This window comes from Cygnus atratus, chromosome 1 (assembly GCF_013377495.2).
Source record: "Cygnus atratus isolate AKBS03 ecotype Queensland, Australia chromosome 1, CAtr_DNAZoo_HiC_assembly, whole genome shotgun sequence".
In the NCBI taxonomy this organism is placed as follows: Eukaryota; Metazoa; Chordata; class Aves; order Anseriformes; family Anatidae; genus Cygnus; species Cygnus atratus.
The window spans coordinates 186,534,307-186,547,607 of NC_066362.1; the positions used below are offsets into that span (position 1 = coordinate 186,534,307).

General features: G+C 49.4%; 1 protein-coding gene across 1 annotated transcript in view; it reads left to right on the forward strand.

Annotated features, from left to right (window-relative positions):
* The window catches only part of SLC7A1 (solute carrier family 7 member 1), a 36,604-nt gene extending 26,985 nt beyond the window's left edge, over nucleotides 1–9,619 (forward strand). The window contains exons 6-12 of the mRNA XM_035542563.2: nucleotides 102–324; nucleotides 1,169–1,308; nucleotides 2,978–3,080; nucleotides 5,342–5,553; nucleotides 5,887–6,035; nucleotides 7,814–7,922; nucleotides 8,980–9,619. Coding sequence (XP_035398456.1) covers nucleotides 102–324; nucleotides 1,169–1,308; nucleotides 2,978–3,080; nucleotides 5,342–5,553; nucleotides 5,887–6,035; nucleotides 7,814–7,922; nucleotides 8,980–9,089 — 1,046 coding nt within the window. The 3' untranslated portion in view covers nucleotides 9,090–9,619. The remainder of the gene's footprint in view (nucleotides 1–101; nucleotides 325–1,168; nucleotides 1,309–2,977; nucleotides 3,081–5,341; nucleotides 5,554–5,886; nucleotides 6,036–7,813; nucleotides 7,923–8,979) is intronic.
* The last annotated feature ends 3,682 nt before the right edge of the window (nucleotides 9,620–13,301 follow it).

The window sequence follows — 13,301 nt, forward strand, 5'->3', positions numbered from 1 at the left end:
TTGCTGCCCACAGAGCCTTTGAAATCTCCAGCTATTAAGTGTTAGACTGGGATAAAGTTCTTGCTCGTCTTTGGGCTGATGCTCCAATTTCTTTCTTCTAGGTGAGGAGGTAAAAAACCCTCAGAAGGCCATTCCCATCGGCATCGTGGCGTCTCTGCTCATCTGCTTCGTGGCTTATTTTGGTGTGTCAGCTGCCCTGACGCTCATGATGCCTTACTACCAGCTGGATACCAACAGCCCTTTGCCCAATGCCTTTAAATATGTGGGTTGGGATGGAGCCAATTATGCGGTAGCGGTCGGTTCCTTGTGTGCACTTTCTACAAGGTGAGACACTGCTCTTCCTTGGTGCTTCTTTCAAAGCAAACACTTATCTCCAGCTTCTTTATAAAACGGTGCGTGTCAGGGCTGTGTAGCGGCCCAGCTTGTTTCCCTTCATCACCTTCCCCTGGGTCTTTATTAGCAGAGGAGCTGGGATCAGGGATGAAACTCAGAGCTATTGGCTTGAAAAAGCCGAGGATTTCAGCCTGTGGTAAACTTCAGCGATGCACGTGACCAGTGTCACTTCAGAAACACCCATCTTGGCAGCAAACCCAATCGGTGTACGTCTGTAATACGAACCTGGGATCAGTGAGTCATGGAAACAGCTCCACGATGCCTGCAAGACGTCCTGGCCTGCTGGGTGGAGAGCAGACTCATGTCGGGTAGCAGGGAGCGTCTCTGGAGCGTGTGGGGCTTACGATAGCCGGGGCTGGCTGGCTGCAGGTTGCCTGCAGGACAGCCATCTGGCTGCGAGGCAGGGCAGGCCGGAGGCAGAGCCTGTCCTGTTCTTTATTCTTCCTGGAGACCTGTTGTTTCAGTTCAGCTTAGACGCATGCAATTAGGTGAGCGACTCACAGAGGCTGAAGGAAGTTACAGGTGTTTTGACACCCGAAAGCCAGGCTGTTTCTGTGCCCCAAGGCTAAGGTGAGTTATCCAAAATCGCGGAGCTGTGCCTCCGTTGCCAGCTATCGGCAACAGGGCTGTTCAGAGGGAGCTCTTGAAAGAGAAGCTGAAGTGAATGAAAGCCACCTGTGCCGTGTTTCTACTGCCATAAACTTGATTTCTTTTGCGTTCCTGTGCTCAGCAGGAGGTGTTGTAAGTAGATTATTTCCCCTTTCTCTGCTCTTAGTCTCCTCGGCTCCATGTTTCCAATGCCTCGAATAATTTATGCTATGGCAGAAGACGGACTTCTCTTTAAGTTTTTGGCCAAAGTCAACGAGAAGAGAAAAACTCCAATAATTGCAACGGTGACATCAGGAGCCATTGCAGGTAAGATCCTAAGACTTGCGTGAATGAGAGGAGCAGAGACATAAGCTCATCCTCGGGGCAGATAAGCCTGCCTGACGCTCACTGCTAATCGGATATACCGCACAGCGTGACTTCCCAGAGCATGCCCTGGGTTTCCGAGGCCTGGAAGCACAAGGGCAGGGTGAACGTGAATAGCTCGCTGTGCGTCTGTACCTCTTGCTCAGAGCTCGTTGCAGGCATCCTGTCTCATGCCAAGAACTGCCTTCATCCACTCCCCGCGTGCTCTGCAGGCTTCAGAAATAATTAACCCCCCGCGGGTGGCAGCCAGCTGTGCCCCAGCATCCCTGGGGCTGTTGGCCTGGCTTGGCTGCAGCCCCTGCGTCGTGCCCTGTCCGTAGGTAGCTGCTCGGTGGAAGATGCCAGAGCAGCCGGAGACAAGCAGATGGACCCCGTGGCACAGGCATTTGTTAATCAGTTAGTCGCAGCCGGTCGCGGTCCTGTCCTCCCCTTCCCTCGCCCGCCTCCTGAGAACACAGGAATTAAACCAGACAGCAAAGATGAGTGGCTTATCCTCTTCTCACAGCCACCCCCGTCCTTGCAGTGCCTCGCGAGCAGAAGAGTGGTGCTGCTTTCTCCTTTACCTTCTGCCATCCCAATCGGGGATAAGCCTCTGGTGGGAGAATGTGCCACCTCTGAGGAGTCGTTGCCAAACTGTCACGGTGGGCTCTAAGCTCCAGTGAAACAGCTCAGCCTCCTGCAGCTGCAGCCTGGTCCCTGTGGAGTTTTTCACACAGCTACTTCCCTCACATTTTTTGTCTTCAGGGAGCCTTGAGTCCACACTGGGGAGTAAAGAGCCAGATAAAGTAAGAAAACCTAGTCTGCAGTGTCCCCTGGTCACCCCAGTGTGGTTGATAGCATGCAACCGAAGCTGCAGGCGTGGGGAGCGCTTGCCACCTGAGATTCAGCATTGCTTTGGCTTTCGAGTTCGAGGCAGTGCATTGGAGACAGACCGGATCAGGCTCAGCTTTGAAACCCCTTCGCTCTCATGTGACCAGTGGTGTCAAAGTGTTATCCAGCTCTCCGACTGCAGGTCTGTCCTGCATTTTCTTGCTTCTCCTGCTGAAGGCGTTTATACAAAGGTCTGTACAGCAGAGTTGCCTGGTGAGGGTGTGCCAGCAAAGTAATCCGTAAGAGATGGCAGACTGCAGTTTTTTTTAATTATTTTTTTTCTTAGTACTTCCAGGAGATAACTGTGGTCTCGGAGGTGCTGCGGCTGTGCTGGGGGACTCAGGCAACAAGGCTGTGGCTTAAATGCTTGCTCGTTGCTGATAGAGATGAGTGTTACCCCAGCCTCGCTTCTCGTACAGGTGTATTACAGGGTGTCCTAGCTTCAGCATCCCCGTATGAGAAAAACAGGATGACATTTACAGTAATAAGTGGTTCCTTTGCTTCCAGTTGGTGAGACTGTACTGTGACTGTCCACGAGACTCAGGGAATGACAAGGCCATTGGTGCTCAGTGAGTCCTGCCTTTCCCCGTCTCAGGATGACACAAGCTCCCTGCGTTCCCCTTGCCAAGTCCCGAGCAACAGTCACACTTGTGCTGTGTTGTTGATAACGCTCCTGGGATGTGCATATACATTCTGCTGTGTTAATGTTTTCCTTCCCTCTCACCTTCCTCTCCCCCCACAGCTGTTATGGCTTTTCTCTTCGACCTGAAAGACCTCGTGGATCTCATGTCTATCGGGACCCTCCTGGCTTACTCCTTGGTGGCAGCCTGCGTGCTGGTGTTGAGGTAGGGATGTAGAAGGAGCCTCTCTTGCACCACACGGACAGAAATCCACACGCGGCAGTCAGATGCCCTCGTAATTTCCACAGACCCAGTAAAACCATTGAACGTCTCCAGCTAAGCATGTGAAAGACTTGTTTCTTTAAGGCTGTGGGCTTTTGTACTCATTGGAGGTGCAAGGGGTTCCTCAGGACTTGCTTAGCCCCTGGTCCATGCCACCTTCGCAGCTGTCAGGCGGTGCATGTCCTAGGAGACGTGCCCATGGGTAGTGGAGAGAGATGGGTGGTCCTGGATGCCCGCTTCATCACTCTTGTTCCTACTGGGGATAGAGTTTCAGGCTTTTCAAAGAGGATTCAAGAGGAAATAGGTTGTTGAAAGGGGTCCCTGTCAGTATGCTCCTACTATGGTGAGAGCAGTGGGAAGGAAGGAGCTATTGTGAGCGGCAGGGCTGAAGATCCTCGGACATCTGGCTCCTTTTTGGAGTTTGAAGAACAGAGCCAGCTCATGGTCAGATGCGTGGGGATTCCATCTTCTTTCATCATTTCTGTGAGAAGGTGTGAGAGTGGGAGTTCAGCTCTCACCTGAGCATTAAAGCCAGATGGGGCTGTGTTGCTCACGACTTTTGCTTTTGCTCTGCATCCTACAGAAAGTCAGCAAGGATACCACCCTGTCAGCAGCGAACTGCTGCAGATTGTCCCAGAAGTAATCACAGAATCGCGGATGGCTGGGGTTGGGATCGTGTAGTCCAACCTGCCTTCTCAAGCAGGGTCCCCTGGAGCGTTTTATCCAGGATTGTGTCCCGACAGCTTTTGAATATCTCCAGGAGAGGAGACCCCACACCTCTCTAGGCAGCTTGTTCCTGTGCTCAGTCACCCAAGTAAGGCAGGAGGAACAGTCTAGCAGCAGCAGTGAAGTTGAGCATGGGTTTGCAGGATCAGTACCTTAGCGCATGTCTTTTACAAGGGCTGAACTCGCACAGCTTCCTGAGCATAAGCTGAAAATGGAGTGTCTTAATTGCTTGGCACCTCACAGGCAACAGCACTCTACCCAGAAGGGCTGGATTTTGAAGACTGCGTTGCTGAAAAATACCCTTCTGTGCTCAATGAGTTATTTAAAATCCAGTGGATGCTTTTTACCTGTTCACAGCAAATGCATTGAACTAAGCTCTGATGAAGGGCCGACACTGAACTTGAATACTCGTGCTCTGTGCCTGTGCTGTCCATCCTGCCCCAGCGCACAGAGCTAGAGGATTTTCCTTGCCCTTCATACCTTCCCTCTGGTTTCCCAGCCCTCTCTTCTCCATATGGCTGTAAATGTCTTCCTAATTTGCTTTTGCACGCTGCAGTACCTATCATGTGGCATTTTCCCCATCATAGATTTGCAGAGCTGACAGCCAGCCTTTTAGCAGCCAGGGCAGCTGCTTTGGCTGCCTGTTGAAGAAAAACCTCAACTGTTTCCAAAGCTGTAAGGTGCTGTGACTAATACCCTGCTACGGCTGGACCCAAGGATTTCACTGCGTTTCACAACTCATCTTTCACAAAAGCTCTCATTGGCAACGTATCCCCACAAACGTGATTTTAAGGGGTCTGGCAAAATGCTCCTCTCCTTTAGTTAGGCTTGGAGCTGAGAGCCACATGCGAAGCCTTAAAAAAAGAGCTGGGGCTGGAAGAGTGTTTTTTTTGTATGGATCCATGTGGTTGTGCATCTGGGCCCTGTTAAATGAGGTGTTGTCCACGTGTGCAATAAGAAAAATACATTCCTTTGCTATGTAGCAGTAGACAAAGTAACAAGAGGCTGGACCAGAGGGGGACAGCACACCAGGAATGTCTGTGTGGTGTGATCAGCAGCTGCCAGGGCGTGATATGTGCTGAGCTGTTAGTTCAACTGCCTCCACACCAGAACACGAGAGCCCAGCTGCCACAGATAAACCCACGGCCTGTTCACGACCATCTCACTGTTCTCCTGGCACGTCCTTGTCCAGGCCTCCTGCTATCACCTGGTAATATTTTGGTGATGTGTGTGACAGGGCTTATGGAAGAGATCACTCTCCAGCTTAAAACAAGGATGTCACAACCAAGCTTTAGGTGGTGATAGCTGATAGCATTTGCTCACGTAGTGAAAAAATCCTCAGATTTTCCCCTGAAACAGAAGTCTGTAGACATGTGTGCCTATTCTGAGGCTATAGGGATGTGGGGTGCAGTCATAGTTTTCTGTGTGTTACCCTATGCCAAGCCCATACGTTCTTTGTCTCACTTCCCTTTTCCTAGGTATCAGCCAGAGCAGCCTAATTTGGCTTACCAGATGGCTCGAACAACAGAGGAGACAGATAACAACGAGTCTGTGAGCACCAGCGAGTCGCAGGCTGGGTTTCTGCCAGAGGAAGAGGAGAAATGTTCCCTCAAAGCCATACTGTGTCCCCCAAATTCAGACCCTTCCAAATTCTCCGGCTCAGTGGTGAACGTCTCGACCTTCATCATCGGTAAGCACCGGGCAGCGCCGCTCGGGGGCGGTGGGACAGCTGGTAGGTCCTTGTGCTCACCGTGGAGGGAAATTTCATCTCCTTGCTTGTTTGCAATTACCTGTAATTGCAATGAGCTCTTGTAACAGCTAAGATAACTGAGAATCTGCAGGTTAAATCGATGACTTGAAGAGAAATACACAGATGGGGTGTATAGGGGAAGGGCGTTAGTTTTCTTGTTCTGCAGTTTTGTTTGCTGTGCTTTCAGATTTTGCTTTGCTCTGCTTGTATTTTTTTTCCTTCTTTTTTTTTTTAAAAAAAAAGCATCAGTAAGCTTTTGGTGTCTGTTCACAGGTTTCCTTATCGTGGGCAGCTGTATCTTGACTGCCCTCGAGCCAAGCGTTCTGATAAAGGCCGTGTGGATTATTGCTGCAATACTGGTTCTCGTTGTCAGCTTCGTTATATGGAAACAGCCTGAAAGCAAGACCAAGCTTTCCTTTAAGGTGAGTGCCCTGGGAGGTGTAGCTACAAAAGAGCCGTCTGGGAGGTGGTTGGCAGAAGACACCAGCCCTTCTCCTTGTCACATTTTCAGTGCTGTGCTGCCCAGACAGCTGGCAAGCTGTTCCCAATAGCTTAGTCTAAATTTCCATGATGCACGTTTAGCTGATATTTTAGTGTCCTGCTGTTGGCCGTGCAGGCTAAGGGATGACCATTCTCTCGTTAACAGAATTAAGTAAGAGCGACTCTTGCCATTCCCTTGCCCTGCCCAAGCGCACCATCCTTTTTGTATTGAGAAAATACCAATCTTTTTTTGGTGTAATTCTGCAGGTCACGTTTCCTCGTATTGATTACAGGCTGTTCAATCTACAAAGGCAGGTTTGAATTCTAATCCTGTCCTCCAAAGTACTCTCACTCGGACTGCTCTTAAGTTAGAGTTTTTCAATAAATTTAATCCAACCGTAGTTTCTCAAATTAGCGTTTGCAGCTCATCTTTGGGTTGTGGTCCCGCAAGTGGAAACAAAGTGCCTAGGAGCAGAAAAGTTAGGAGCTGTTGTCTGGGTTGTATTTTCTGAACTTTCTTCTGAGGAGATCTCTTTTCCTGACACTCAGGATATTTCAACTCCCTTTTTTGCCCTCAGGCACTACCCTGTCCGAAACAGAAAATTAGACCTGTCACTGCTGAATCTGTAATGGCTGTTTCTTATCTCCCTGTTGTCTTTTAGACATTTACAACCTGACTGCTTAGTGATTTTTCTCCAAAATCTCTCCAGGAATCCAAGGCTGACTGGTTTGTTCCCCAGTTGTTTTCCCATATTTCTTTTTAATAGGTAATTTGTCTACCAAGAGCTCTCGGAGACGCCTAATAGTTCAGAGATTATTTCTGCAGTCTCTGGATACATACCTTACCCCCACAGGGCAATGTCATTTGTTCCTACTGACTTGACAGCACCTAATTTAGGAAAATATTCTTCCTTTTTCTAACTTGTATGTCCATCCCGTCCTTAATGAAGGGAATGGCTGGCCCCCATGAATGTGTGGGGTGTTTTTTGTTGAAGCCTAAACCAGGGAAGGCTTAAAATATTTCAGGCTTCTTTAAAATTGTATTTGTGAATCTCCTTTTCCTTAAAAGTGAAGAGAATTATTTTCACTTTCCTCTCAGTTTTACTATATTCACAGACTTTTCTATTTTTAAAATTAGTCCTTCCTGATTTTGTCTCTACATTGTGCCGTTTTTCATATTCTGATTTTGCATTTTGGCTTTATTGTATTATTCTTCTGCTTTTCAGATCACTGTTGGTATAGCTGCACTGGTCTCTTACAATATTTTGTATTTTTTTTTTTTTGCTCTGGAGTAGTTTAATGTGTGTTCCTTAACTTCCTTGGTACCTGCTGGATGAATTCCTTCAGGTCCAGCCTCTAACATACCTTTAGTTTCTTCTCCTGGTCTTCAGTAGGTGCCTGCTTTGGTGCTGTCCTTAGTTTTCCTCTTTTCTTCTTCGCCTCACAGTATTGGAGTTAAAGTTTGCTTCTTGCCTCCTTCCAGACCCCAAACAAGGACACCCATCCTTAAAACAGAGGGGAGTGATGTGAGTGGGGGTGTTCACATCCATCTCACACAGGGGGTCAATGTCCTGAGTGTTGATCTAACCTTGTTTTATCTCAGATCTGGCAGCTGAAGCCCTGGTGACAGCCATCACTGCCCATTTAACCAGGGCTGCAGTGTTATTACCTGCCCATTAATCTCTCCAGCCGATGTAATGTATCCCTCTTGCTTTTTCAGGTACCTCTTTTGCCCCTTCTTCCTATTGTGAGTATTTTTGTGAACGTTTACCTCATGATGCAGCTAGACCTTGGCACGTGGATACGATTTGCAGTCTGGATGCTCATAGGTGAGTTCGAGAGAGAAAAAAGGCATGTGTTCAAAGTTATGAGATTTTGTTCACTGTAAGTTCGTTGTAGCATCCCAGGGAGGGATTCTGCTCTCTCTTTATCTCCGGGTAACCTACTGAAGCCGGTTAGGCAGTGTGTTTCCAGCTTTGTTTTAAATTTAGGGGTCATGAAGCCTTTGTGAGCTCAGAACAACCACCCATCTTGCAGCTTATGCATTGCTTCTGTAATGTCTTCGTGCGCAGCTACATAGAAACGGAAGCAAATGTTACCTTTTTTGCCATTTTGTTAGTTTGTGTACTTGCATATGCAGGGGGAGATCTTGAGAAGTATGTGGCATGGGATTGTGATTGTCTGGTCACTTTATTGTCATCTGTAGGATTTCAGGAGCTTTGCCAGGCTACTGCTTTATAACTTTTTCCTGTAATGGAAGGAGACTTGGAGGGTCGAAGAGTTTGGGCTTACTGAAGCAACTGCTCACCTTACTCTGAACCTGGTCATGCCAAAACCATGCTCCAGATGGCTTCCTTTTGGCCCACATCTCATTTTTTCCCCATTCCCTTTCTCATTCCGATGTACCCATGAATGTCAACACTTTCCTAAGAAGTCCTTGCCTGAGGACATCCCAAGGCTAAAACAGCACTGCCTTATGCAGGGGCAGACAGATTCATCCAAAACTTAACCCCCTCTGTACAAACCTCCTAGATTGCCGGAGCATTTTTGTTTCTTTAACTTGTAAAATCCCCTCTGTGCCTTCTTTTACGATGCCACTGGATATCAAAACAAGCTGAGGAAAGAGTGATTTATGTCACCATGAGAGAAATCCGTACTAGAAGATACAGAGCAGTAGGATGGCTGTGAGCCAGCAAGCAAGGTGTTCGAAGGAGCCGTCCTTGTGCTTGCGCTTTTACTTTTTGTTGGTTTTGTTCCAGTTGCGGGTTTTATGACCTGGATTAAAACCTAGATTGTATTCTTCCCGGTGGACATCATCCGAGCCGAACCCCGGTCCAGGTGTTCCCTTACAGAGCTAACCTTGCTCTCTCCCCTCGGTTCCCGCAGGCTTTATCATCTACTTCACCTACGGAATATGGCACAGCGTGGAAGCCACGTACGCAGCCTCGGCGGACGCGGAGAGAACCATGGAGGCTGGCTCGGACAGCTGCAAATGACTGCGCGCTGGGCTCACGGGCACCTGGGGAACCGCTGCAGCCGAGGCAGCTGTGCCAGGGGGGTCCCGAAGCGTTGCCCCCGGTTAAGCAGTAATGCAGAAACCAGGAAGCACAACGTGGGAATCCCCGGCCCTGTTGCTGCAGCTTGCAGTTTGCTTCGTAGCGCAGTTAAAAGGGATGGCAAGGAAAAAAGCCGCACCTCTGGCATGCTCCCGGCAGCGCTGTCAGCTAACCCGGGGCTATGCGCTTCCCCTCCTCCCTCTCCTGTTTTTTATTTTAATTTTATTTTTTATTTTTTAGTGCGTGTAGAAAGAAAACGGCTTCTGTGTGCCAGTTAACCTTAAATGCTGCTATGAAACCAGGCCTCCCAAAGGCCCTCCTTTCAGTAGCCCTGGGAATTACCTCCCCCCAGATACTCTACCTGATCATACACGGAGCAGATCCGCAATGCTACTGTCGTGCTTAGACCAGATCGTTACTTCACCTGATGCGAGCTGTACCACTTGTGTACGCACAAAAAAAAACAAAAAGGCTCTTGCCAAACACAAGCTTTCACCTGGTTAAGAAAGCACCCGCAAGATTTACTTTCTTTTAAGTGTTGGGTTTCATAGTTTTTACTGTATTTAACTTCTTTTTTTTTTTTTTAACTCAGTATTCGTATGTTTTAAAGCGCACCACTTCTGTGGAATGTTGGGAGGGTTTCTGGTTGCTGCTTGTTGGGTGAGTGGTCATTTGCCAGCGTGCAGATAACGCAGACGGATGTTCCTGCTAACTGTGTGCTCAGCAGAGGGGTTTCCAGGTTTTTTCGTAAAACCAGCTGGTGCGAATACTTGAATGGCTTTAATAGCACGGGTGTCTCCAAAGAGCCTTCCTACCTCTTTGCGTCAAAAATTGCCAGCGGTGGGGCCCAACTGGTGGGGTGGCAGAAGTGCTCTCGAGCCCGGGTCAGAAAATAAGTAGGGCCCCGCTTTCCTCTCCGTGCATCAGGTTGGTTGGAAGTCGGAAGAGCTGCCCCAGCGTGGGCCACGTGAATTAAGCAAAGCATTTGGGTGCATCTCCTGCGCCGTGCCAGGGCCGGGCTTGCTGTGGGCTTGCTCTCCAGTGCCTGGCCACTGTGAAAGGTGGGAAATCTCCGTCTTTGGAAGCGTTCAGAGTTGGGTTGGATGGGGCTTTGAGCAACCTGGTCTAGTGAAAGATGTCTCTGCCTGCTCCAACCCATGCTGCGATTGTGTGACATTCAGAGGTGAGGCCAGGGTCTGCGTGGAGCTGGCAATCCAGAGGTCGCCTCGGCTTTGCTGTAAGACAATTTTTTCTTAATTCCCTCAAATATCTTTCCCCAGCCAAATTCCTTACCCTAAAAAAGGCTTGCTAAAGCATTAGAAAGGTGGGTCATGTCATGCCCATGTAATGCCACTGATTTAAACTCGCATTTTAGCTTGTACTGAAAAGCAAATCCTGAACAGATACTGCAGAAAACCCCTTCCCTAACTTGGCTGGATGCTGCCTTAGGTGCCCTCCACAGCTTGATGTGCTTGTCAGCACAGCTCTCGGGGATGAAGGGAAGGGCTCCTGTCCCCGTCGTACTGACGGAGAGCTGAGGAACAGGCTCCTAAATTTGACTTGAGCAGGGGCTTGCCGGGATGGAGTTGGATGGAGTGACTGGAAGCTGTGCTTTGCTTTCTGGGTGCGTTTTCAGGGCGCTTTTGTACCGGCAGATGGTCTTGACCATCTGCCAAGCCTTTTTTCCTTCTGCACATATGAAGTCTTTGCTCAAGCAGGGAGAGAAGAATATCAAAATTAAAGCCCATGAGGTTGAGATCTGTTTTATTTTAAACACGGGCAAACTCAATGCACTCCACAGCCTCCTGAAAAGAACTGAAGATGTGGTAGGAGGGCAAAAAAAAAAAGGAAAACTCAGAGGGGATTTAAGTTTCCCATTGTACCAAAAATGTAAGGACATTTTTCTCTACCTTGGGTACCGGTTGTGAGCAATTAAGACATTCAGCATCGACGATATGAATTCTGACTGGAAGGGTGTTTCCAAAGAGAATTATTTAAAAATATGCAGATTTCTTGCTGTATGTATTTTTTTTTTTTAAATATAAATGTTAACTTATTTTTTGTTGTCTGCTTAGGGATCTGTTCTGGTATTTATATTCCGTAACTTGACTTCAGCTTTTGTGGCATGTAATTGCAGCACTTAGAAGAAAGGGAAAGTCTGGGCTGGGGCCATTTTTCTTTGGCTTCTTTTTCCTCCGAGGAGGTTCCATAGGAAAACCCTTCTGTTCCACCAGAGCTTGCATTCAGATGTGCCATTACCCGTCCCAGCCCCAGAGTCACCTGCTGCAAATCTGCTGTGGGAGTTGAGGGCTTTTCTCTCCGTCTCAGGCTCCTGCAGCCCACCCTGGGCCACCTCTCTGGAGGTTTTGGTGCCACTTTTCGGAGCCGTGCTGTCCCTGACACGATGTGCCCGCGGGGACACGAGTGGCAGGAGGGGACGGCGGTTTTGGCACGGGCTCCTCGTGGCTCCGTCCCCCCTCGCTTCTCTTTTGTAACCCGAAAAGTGAAAGAAAAAAAAAATACTGGGCTCCCTCTTTCTAGGATGATGCCCAGGACTTTGCGAATAGGTGAGTTTTTATTTTTTATTTAATTTTATTTTGTTGGTTTATTTTTGTCTCTGCCTCCCTGCTGATGTCTGCATGTAACATAGATGAAGCCAGGTATGTTTGAAGACATGCAGCTGCTGCTATAACCTCGCTGTTGTGAACAATATGCCTTCACTCGTTTGAGCTTTTCTTTGTAAATAGTTCAGTAATTATTTTGTTTTGTTGTTGTAAGAGTGTTTTGTACAGATGCAGAGCATTTCACTGTATGAGGAGGTGGGAGGAGCAGAGGAGTGATGCCTTGCTCGGTGCAAGAACGGATCCTTTTGTGTCTGTGATAAACACAGCCTGCCTGGTCCTCTGGAGCAGGGTCTGGCCCGAAGGTCTGACCTTATTTTAGCCTATTTGGTCGGTCCCAGTTTGCTCACTGCAGAGAAGCCCTCCGACACGGAGCCAGCCAGCCTTTCCCCAAGGAAAACTGTCACAACAGCGCTCCCCCGAGCTAAGTGCTTGGCGTAAAAAAACAAAACAAAACAAAAAACTACTAGATTTTGCTTATTTGCTTACAAATTTAATTCTCTGGTTGCTGAAAGTCATTACCGGCTGGGTTTTGGCTTCATTTTGTGTTCTTCTCACCCCTCGGGGTGCGTTTTGCCACCGGTTTGGGCAGCAGCCGTCAGCGCCCGGTGCGTGCCGTCCCCCTCGGCGGCTGCAGCTCTGCGCCGCGGGCTGCAGCAGGACGGGGAGGGGAGCCCCTGCGGCCCTGCTCCTTGTTTTTGGGCAGGGTTTGGGAAGAACTCCCGTTCGCAGGGTGCCAGTCGCTGGCTGCGTCGTGCCTGCGGGGAGCTAGCATCTCTCCTGCTGGCTCGGGGAGCAGCAAGCAATATTATTAGGGTATTATGTTTGTGTTTTGTAAGATCAGCTTCTTTAGCGGTGGCGTTTTACGTATTAACCGATTCCAGTGGGATTTCTCAAATTCCTGCTAGCACAAGCATTTCCACCCCCAGAAAACCACTTACAAATGAGCTTTTGTTATCATCTGTCCCGGTGAATGAGCGAGCACACGCCGGCCTGGCGGGCAGCGGAGAGGGTTCGGAGGGGTGGAGGACGCACCGTGCCGGTTCCCGTAGCAGAAGGCTCCCCGCAGTCCCCCCGTGCATCTCAGCACCATCCCCTTTTAAAGGACGCCTGTTCCCTCTCGTGGAAAAAGCATCTCTGCTTCTAAATCCTTGGGTAACCTCCCGATGCCCGCTGGGCGTGAGTTTTTGGGGAGGAAGAGGGCAGGTCACCCTTCGAGCGGTGTCAGCATGGTGCGGGGCTGCGGGGCAGGCGAAGGGAGGGCACCCCACGAGGGCACGGTGCTGAGGGTCCCCAGCCGCTCGCACCGGCAGCCTCGCGGGCTTTTCTCAGGGTATTTGCTCCTGCTCCAAGACACGGGGCGAGCCTGCTCGGTGCCACACTTTGTGGCCCTGCCTTCGAGCCACCCGTGCCAGGAGAAGGGCAGGGAGCACGGTGCTGCCCACCCCGGAGCCGGCGTGCTACCAAATGAGTGGTGAGCGAGGGCCGTTCCTTCAGCGAAGCGATTTTTACTGACTGAAGCCATGGAAGA